Below are 9212 nucleotides of genomic sequence, written 5' to 3'. Positions count from 1 at the left end.
GTAATTTTGCAATGTTTTGTTTATGTTTTAACTGTTATCATTAACCAGATTAATACCTGGAAATGAATCTGGTTACTGGTTTTGAATTAATCTGCTTACTGGGAGTGAGTGGGAAGGCTGCGCCCAACTTAAATTATTATTGTGATTTCTCAGAGGCTGAAAAGATTACGGGCAGATAAGGAGCAAAGAAAGGTGAACATTTTTCCTAACTTCAGACCCTAAAGCATGACATTTACTTTGACTAGACCAGTTTGTTTTGATTGACAATGTGACGTTCATTCCTTGTTATTGTGTTGTCAAATCATTCACTAAATTATTGATTTAAGGCAGAGAAAAGGGAAGGAAAATGATCTCACAGTCATGTGGTTAAAGGTCCTTTAACAACGTAGCACCACCAAAGATAAAGGAAAATAATCCTTCAAGCATCAATCCCACTGCATGATGCTACCTCCACCATACATGCACTGCAAAATATTTTTGGTCTAGTTTCCAGATAATTAGACACATTGGAGTTGAAATCTTTGACTTTTCAAAAACCAGACATTTCCATGTTTATTCTAGAAAATTTAATCTAAAAATGTAGGAGTTTTTTTATAGTTCATTTTTAAGTGTCTGAAATTAGAAATTTCCCTGTTTTTTCTATTATCTCAGTTTAATTCCAAACTATGAGTTTTTTCTAGCAAATTTTTGACTTTTCAAACTCAGAAATGTCCATGTTTTTTCTAAGATAACAATCTTTCAGATTAATCTCTTTCTAAATTTTGTGACTGACATTTACTTGTCCTATTCTTATTCACCAGAACCGTCGTAAAAACCAATGGTGGTCATCATCAGTGAGCGTGTTTGTTTTTTTTGTTTTTTTGCGGGGGTCTTTTGGCGTCACGTTCCCAATAATCTTGTTATAAGTCAATAATTGTTGAATATTAAGTTTTGCCGATGAAATATGAGTTGCATCTGCAATTTTCAAAAAACTAATAAAGAGAAAATGTCTGTCTGTGGAACTTGTACTTATTATTGATATCAACTGTTTATTCTCAACACATTTCATGGTGGAAAGTGATGTTTGAGAAAATGTTGGCATTGTCTGCACCTTTCCTGCCAACAGGTTTACAGTAAACTTAAGTGTCGACTTTCTCGCTCTCCAGTAAGTCGCTACAAATAGAAACACTTATACTGGGACCAGTTCTATTTCTGGGATAGGGAAGGAACAGAAGGAGGTGACTTAGCAAAGTAAACAGAGGAGTATTAATAGTATTTAGGTGACTTATTGACCTCTGTTTTTGTATCCACATTGTTCTATTTCTTATTTATTCATAATTAATTCAGCAGGATAATTCACATTCATGTAATAGCCACATGGTGGCGCTGTGCAGAATAAACCTCTTCTCACAAACATCAAATAAACAGATGAATAAGCAGAAAAATATCAAGATTAAATGCAATAAAACCTGAAATTGTAGAAGGAAGTGTAAGTTACTTGATTATCCATCTATCTATACATTCATTCATTAGAGCGAGCCCAAACACATTTTCTTTCTATTTTGTGATTTTATTGTCATGATTACATGATGTTCTTATAACACTGATGTGACTTGAACTCCTAAACTTGTGAAATATAAAAACATATAAAACCACCAATAGGGAAATAAGTGCTACTGTTATAACCTCCATTTAAGCATTTTCTCAGCTTAAATGAAGGTTAAGCTGAGCAAATGAACAATTCATTTATTGATAACCGATTAAAACATGTTTCCATACAGACAATAAATCTATATGTAGCACCTACAAGGAATACATAATTGTTGTGATTTTTATATTCTGGCTTGCTATTCAACTATACTAGCAAAAGCCAGCCCTGAACCTATGTTAAAAAGTTAAAAATTATTTTCATTTGACTCTTCATTAACAATCGCTAAGCATATTGGTTTTTCAAGGTTGTGAGAAAAATCATTAACTTTATATTTGGAAAACAAATATAAACTTCAAATAGTGTATACATAAAGACTTCAAATTGCTTTTAAGAATGACTACAGACATTTAAAAATGATCATTTTGTCTATTTGCGGCTTACACAATAAAATATTTGACATTTGACCAACACACATCATGCGATAAGACATTGGATTATGTCTTATTGCATAAACAAATGCAATAAAGACATTTGATTATGCAATCAAATGTCTTTGATTGCATAATCAAAAACATTACTTTTCTTTCAGACTACTTTAACTTGGACAATTTTCTCATGTCATTAGAGAAATCCATCAATTCATACAACTCAACAAGGCCCACAGTACACAATATCATAATAAGTAAAGAAAACCAGTTTAATGGAAAAACCCTTTCTGGATTAGATGAAACATAAAGCATGGCAGTCTTACAAACAGAATGAAATCATAAAACATTTTTTAAAAATAGGCAAAAATTAAGGAAAATTTTCGACATGTGTAAGAAAACTGTGTTGTATTTTGAGTTGCACAGATTCAGTGGATTTGTCTGATCTTATGATTTTTTTAAATGTTATTTTACAGTTTTTTGTTATTATTTCTCCAAACATTCACTGTCAGATTTAAAACAAACAAATATCTTTACGTTTGTAATTTTTAAAATGACTCATACTCAATCATTCTTCTGTTTAGGGTAGTTTTAAGATTTTAAGATTTCTGTGGGAAATGGGACTGATCGCTAATGACGTCACGGTTACCCGGATGTTGGGACAGCGTCAATTGAACTCAGTTTCAAAATTTTTCGATACAGAAACATAGTGTGGAAAAACTTAAACGATGGCTGAAACACAGAGGACTCAAAGTGACTGGGAAAAAAGGCAGGATTGTTGGAAAGGTAGCCGTTTGTTCCCTTTTTTTCTGACTACCGGAAGTGTCACCTTGCTAGCACAAGGTGACATTTAAGTTCCTCTGCGTCGATGTAAGTTAATTGCAGTTGATAAACAACTATTGGTGAACTTAAAATTTTACATCTTTGTAACCCAAATCAGTGTACCAGAAACAAAATCAGCTGTTCTTAGGTACAGACGTTTTTCCTCAAACACAGCTTATGCCTCCGGGTTATCGAAGCTAAAATGGCCGCGCTGTGCTCTGTTCTAAATTTAGTGGTATGACGTCATTTACAATCAGTGTCATTAACCAGGGCACAAAGACAACCCCCCCTCCCAAAAAAAACATATTTCTCTGTACGTAAAACTATTTTCTGTTTTATTTTCTATATGCAGCTAAAACATAATTAATTCATTCATGAAGTTAAACCAATCAGCTTTGCTTATTTGTATGTTTTTTCAAATAAGCAAACTGGCTGTTGCTGATTAAAATTCAGGTTGGTGGGAGCAAAACATAAAGAGAAATACAGAGGAGGATTTGGGACGCTAAAAAAAACAAAACAAAAGTCTGAACTTTCTCCAAGAAATCTAATTTTAATCTCAGAATTCTGACTTGAAACTTTTGAGAACAAAAGGCAGAATTTTGAGATTAAAGTCAGAATTATGTTTTTCCAAGTTGTCCTAATCATATTCTCTACAGAAAGCCTTTGTTTTTTAAGAAATTGTATTTGTAGATGTAAACTAGACCACTGATTTTAAAGCTTCCTTGTCTAAAATCCTCACTCCTGCAGTATACGTCAACTAAATTAAATTTGGCAGTGGAGTCTGAAAGAACACAAGATTTAAATCCTACTTTAAAACGGTATACTTCGAGGTTAGTATACCGTTTCAAAACGCTTTCTTCCACTGCTTTTTTGAAACAATTCATTCCTGTTTAACAACCAAAGAGTTATTTTGGGTCACTTCTCTTTGTTATAATTAGAACTAGTACAGTTATAGGAAACAGACGCTTTCTTGCAGCAGTATGTTCAACAGCAGTTTTACAGCCCTGAATTAGGAGACCAAATTCAATTTCCTTTGCAGTACACTGCCTACAACAGCATGTTGATGCATTGTAGAATGAAAAGAAGAGTAAATTTGCAAGAAAAAAACTCAGAAATTTTTATATTAACGTCAGAAATTTTCTAGAGAAATCTTTTCTAAGTCTCAAAAGTTTAAAATTTGTGGTCTTTGGAGCTCACAAATATTTTACCTCTTAAGTAATCGGAACACAACAATGGTCTGTGATTGATGTGAACAGTAACAAAAAGGCACATTTGGCATCATGCATAACCACAAACTTCACAAAATGTTTTGCAAATATTTCTAAATTAGTTCCACAAATCAGTAATTTCTATCGCAAAAAAATGACAAAATGAAAAAAATTTTTACTTTTGAAACTTAAAAATTTCCATGTTTTTTCTGGAAATTTTTTGATATTAATGTCAAAGTTTGAGAAGTGTCCTTGCAAATATTTGAGTTTCCAAAGGCAGAAATTTCCATGTTTTTTCTGAAGAATTTCTTAGATTAATCTCAAAATTTCAGTTTCGCATAGCAAAATTTTAACTTTTCAAACTCAGAAATTTCCAAGTTTTTCTTAAAAATTTCTGAGTATTTTGGCAGACATTTACTCCTCTGTTATTATCTATCTACATGGCCCTAATACACCATTGTAACTTTCAGCCCTTCCTTCTCCTACAATCAGGCGCTGACAAACACCAGGCGGGTGGAGTAGATGAGGTCGACCAGGTAGAGAATAAAGTTGACCCCAGTGAGCACAGCCACCGCCATGCACTTGTCCCAAGTGCACAAGCCAACTGCAGAGCTGCAGTTGTATGGTCTCTGTTTCTGGCCACCATTATGGGGGTCAAAGTTGAAGATCGGCCAGATGATGGTCGCTGACATATAGAGGACGACTGCTAGCAGTGAGTAGGCGGAAAGGAAGCGGGCGAATGGAAATGGGAGGAACCCAGTGCACTCGCCGATGCAGAGCAGGATGATGACTGCAGTCAGGATGAAGCAGATGCAGTACACCGACATGCAGTACTTCACTGAATGGTGACGGTCGTACAACACAGGTTCACTGATGAAGACGAAGATGACGCAGGCCACGAAGGTCTCCAGGACTTTGAGCAGTCCTGGAGCGGTGGCCATGTAGCCGGCGACCTCGCCTGGCCGAGCCTTGGTGAGGGTGACCTCGCTCATATAGGCGATGGTGGCCAGACAGGAGAAAACGGTGCACACGATGCGGAAGTCGCGGATCTCGCTTTGGTCTCCAGAACCCCTCAGGAAGTAGATGGGAAAGATGATGGAGGCCGAAAGGCAGAGCAGGGCGGCGTAGCACGCAAAGGTGATGGGGAAGTTCTTCCAGGAAACGGGGGCTCTGGACTGCAGGCCGAAAAGCTCCACTAGGATGACGAGAAGAGTCCCAGCGAAGCTGAAGGCCCAGCAGAAGATGCAAAAGTCTCCAGTGCGGAGGTAGAGTCTGGCCCCATGCAAACCCACAGAGAAGGCCACACAGGTGAAGACCAGCGCAGCCAGACGTGTCCAGAGCAGAGGACTGGACTTCAGGACGACAGGCATGGTGAGATTTATCCAAAGGTTTTCTTCCTGAAGCAGATTTTCACTGCCAGCCTTCAGCAAAATGGTAAGCTGTAAGAAACAAAAGAGAAAAACAAGTACTTACATAAAACCATGTGAGCTCTGCTCAGTCATCCTACACACCGTTTTCCCTGGCGGACAACGTTCTTATTGTTTTCATGAATGGCAGACACAACAATTCGGAGCATGAAAACCCAATTCAAAACCACAAATAAAGACTCCACTGTGGATGCAATTGTCACAGTACATTTACAGATGAGAAACGTTTCTTCCTTTAGGTGTTTGTGGAACTGAACACTGAATCTTGAACTCTGACGTTCCTTCATGACGAGCCTCCATGCTCACCTCCTCCATGATGGATGGACATTTTAAACTCCACCAACCCCCTCAGCATGTCTGTCGTCATGTTCTAAACACGGCCTCCCTCATGCGCTCCCTTTGCAGGCATTGTATATTGAAAAAAATACATTCAATTTCCACCAGAAACTCAGAAGTCTTTTAGAATAAACAAGAAAATTTCCAAGCTCCAAAAGTAAAATAGATTTCTAGATTTCTTTAGATTTCTTTAATTTTAGATTAATCTCAGAAATTTAATCTCAGAAATCTCAGAAATTTTCTAGCAAAACTGTAAGTTTCTGAGTCTCAAAGGTAAAAAATGTTCGACTTTTGACAGACAGAAATTTCCATAGTTTTGCTGGAAGATTTCTGAGATTAATCTTAACATTTCTGAATATGTTTGGCAAAAATATACTATCTATAAAGGCCCTACTACGTCATTGTACTTCCCAAGGAGCTAATGCGCTCTTGAATTTTGAACTTAAACCCCAGTGAAGATTACGTTAACATGTCAAAACATTATTTTTTGCCAGTTTTTGCCTAAAATTACTGACTTATATCTTCTTGAAAGTTACTTGTCAGTCATTGTTGTCTTATTTCAAGTGTATTAAGCTATTTTCACTATAAACAAAACAAAATACTTGGTAAGATTTTGTGTTTTTTCTGTGCTGTTTTGTTTCTAGCATGGATCTATGTTCAGTTGAAAAGAGAAACACTGAAAACCAAAACCTACCGGCCAGTTTGCAAAACCTAAACTTATTTAATCTGGTTAATTTAAAGTTACATTTCCATCTCAATGGAAATTTTTACAGTTAAGAGGGAGTCTGATTATTCTGCACTGACCATTCACTCCTAGTCCCTTAGTGACACTCATCACCCATTTGGCTCCGCAAGCGGTGCATTCCCAGTTCTCAGTTTACACAGGGAGACAGCTATAAACAAAGATAAAATTCCTGCTCATGTCAGGCCTATTAAGCGCCAACAAAAGTTTCATGGCTGCACAGTTAAAATTGGAGGTGAGAAGACAAAACAGCTAACAAAGAGGGAAGGAAATGGAGATGTGGATGTGTTAAAATTCCCTGAGGATGGGTGAGGAGGTGGGAGGGAGACGGAGGGAGACGGGGGAAGCCCTGCGCTCGGCCGCAGAAGGACTCAGCGTGTAAACATAGTGATGGTTGAAATAGCTGCAGAGTGAGTCAGCAGTGGTCCTAGTTCCTTTCACCACTCTCCCTCACTCTCTACACCTCCTCCTTGATTTCTGGTCAGATTTTCCAACTTGCTTGATGTGATCCAGATGTTGCTGTCTGAACAACTGGCGACTCATATCTGCACTCCTTCCCTGCTATTTAGTAGCAGCTCCCCTCATGGTTTCCATAAGGGCTTTGCGTTATTTCCCCTCCCCTCTCCAGCTTTTGCAGTTGTGGCTACCAGCTTGCGTAAACCATTCAAAACATACATGAGGGTTCAGCATGGAAAAATCCAGCCCCATTCCTGCCACCACCACTGCTTTCCCGCCTGCTGCATTCAGTTAGGAAAGAAATGACATATAGGAGAAAAAGGAAAAGTGTGGAAAAAGTGTTGTTTTTTGCAGCGCAGCACGGAAAACATTACAAGTTCACACTTTAAAAAGAGGACATGACAGCATGCAGGAACGAGGCGTTCAGGAAGCAACTTTCCAAGAGGTCAAGGCGTGCTGTTTGTTTCGTTGTCATGACACAACATCACTTACTCAATTTGACCTGTAATCCATTTACAGCAAAATGCATGATGGGTCAAAACACAAGACAGGCCTCTGTTGGAAAACGATCCCTGTGACAGTGAGTCAGAAAGGGCAAAAAAATCTGATAATTTGAATCAAACTGACCCATGGCACATAAAAAATTTAAAGTGAAGAGGTTGGAACAAATTCCTTAATCAAAAAGACTATAATTAATTTAGAGCCAGAATATTAGAAGGGAGCTAGTTTCTATCTAAAGTTATGGATCTGTTCCAGGCTTTTAGTGAAGTTCAGTCCCTGACATTCAAGGTGGCGTGCTGCCTGCCACGCCCTGCTTCCTGCACCTCAACATGCAGCAGGGTTCACTGGTACAGCTGCATAATTAAGCAAGACAAACTGTAAGGAAAAAATATCTACCAATCTAAATTTAGAATAATTTTTCTCTCTTTGCCATGAGAAGGTGAAGTGCCTGGCATTATAGAACCACTTTGAAAACCCAGCTGTAGATTCAAAATAAATCTATCATTTAGACACAGAGTCATATTTTAAAACAAATGTTTTGTGTCACTGTATTCCTTGTTCCATTTTTATTTCATGAATGTCATTATCAACACCAGTTCTCTTTATACATTACAAAAATTCTGGTGTTTTCTAAATTTTAAACCCCTTAAATTGCAGTTCCACGGCTTTTAGGCTGAACAAGTTGATTTTATTTATTATCCCAAATGGAAATGTTTTGAAAACTGTCGTAAAAAAGTCAACAAGGTTTCTCCAGGTGAAAAACAATAAAACACTAAATTTTTCTTTGGGACTCATCAATTATGTTTAACTGAAGGAAGGAATGGAAAATAAATAAATATAAAATGAACAGTAATGGTGAATTGCTTAAAAAGCTTTTTGAATGGGACTTAGCGGTGTAGAAATTGCAAGAGGTTGAAACAGGTTGCTCCATTTAGAAAAGAAATAATAATGAGGATTTTTTTATACAACCAAAAATACTTTAAGCCATTTGTGACAGTGCAGCAAAATATATGCATAATTACAATAAAAAAACAACAAAGACTTTTAAGTTGTTGCATTTCCACCATCCAGACTGATTTTTATTTGTTAAACGTTTTTCATTTCCAGCCTTAAGAAAATGTTATTTTATTTATAGCTCATCTGACTGCTAGTGGCTCATGTTGAAGTAAAACTCGATAACGTTGGTGCCTCTCAGGCTGCCACACCCTTCTTCTGCACATGAGTCTCTACAGAAAGTGGCACTGGACTGGAACAGAAATTCATAACAAAAATCAGCTAAAATAGAAAAAATTTTAGCAATTAAGTTGTTGAACATGTGGAACATTAAATAACATAAACTTAACTTTCACCTTTTCTACTCTTTTTAAGCTTACACTTTCTCCAACATGTATAACCTATTTTATGTACATTTAAATCTTATAAGTGGCATTCTTAAGAATTTAAAAAAACTATTTAAATGACAAATCTTATCGTGCTGGGTTCACAAAAATCCCTTGATTTTGTTTTTCCTGTTAAATGAAGACGTTTCTTACCTTTTTTCCTGATGCTGGTCTCTGTTCTCCAGAGCAAGCAGAGGTAGAAAGATGCAGATTGTAACTCCTCAGCCCTCTGGCTGAATTTTCTAACCCACCCCCAGGTCGGCGGCTCCACGCCCAGAAAACCAAA

The 9212-nt window shown here is 37.0% G+C and overlaps 1 protein-coding gene across 1 annotated transcript; it reads right to left on the bottom strand.

Annotated features, from left to right (window-relative positions):
- Positions 1-3166: 3166 nt before the first annotated feature.
- Positions 3167-9148, bottom strand: LOC129378077 (myeloid-associated differentiation marker homolog). Its single transcript, XM_055058355.1, has 2 exons — positions 9080-9148; positions 3167-5524 (listed from the first exon to the last, which is right to left on the bottom strand). The coding sequence occupies exon 2, from the start codon at positions 5453-5455 to the stop codon at positions 4574-4576; it is 882 nt and encodes a 293-aa protein (XP_054914330.1). The 5' UTR covers positions 5456-5524; positions 9080-9148; the 3' UTR covers positions 3167-4573.
- Between the last annotated feature and the right edge of the window lie 64 nt (positions 9149-9212).

This window comes from Poeciliopsis prolifica, unplaced genomic scaffold (genome assembly GCF_027474105.1).
Source record: "Poeciliopsis prolifica strain line A6 unplaced genomic scaffold, Auburn_PproV2 SCAFFOLD050, whole genome shotgun sequence".
Taxonomy (NCBI): domain Eukaryota; kingdom Metazoa; phylum Chordata; class Actinopteri; order Cyprinodontiformes; family Poeciliidae; genus Poeciliopsis; species Poeciliopsis prolifica.
The sequence above is the reverse complement of the archived record's forward strand: the minus strand, read 5'-3'. Positions and strand labels throughout refer to the sequence as shown.

Bases quoted from the DNA above. Each gene is read 5' to 3' on its own strand.
- LOC129378077 (XM_055058355.1), bottom strand. From the start codon at position 5,455: ATGCCTGTCGTCCTGAAGTCCAGTCCTCTGCTCTGGACACGTCTGGCT.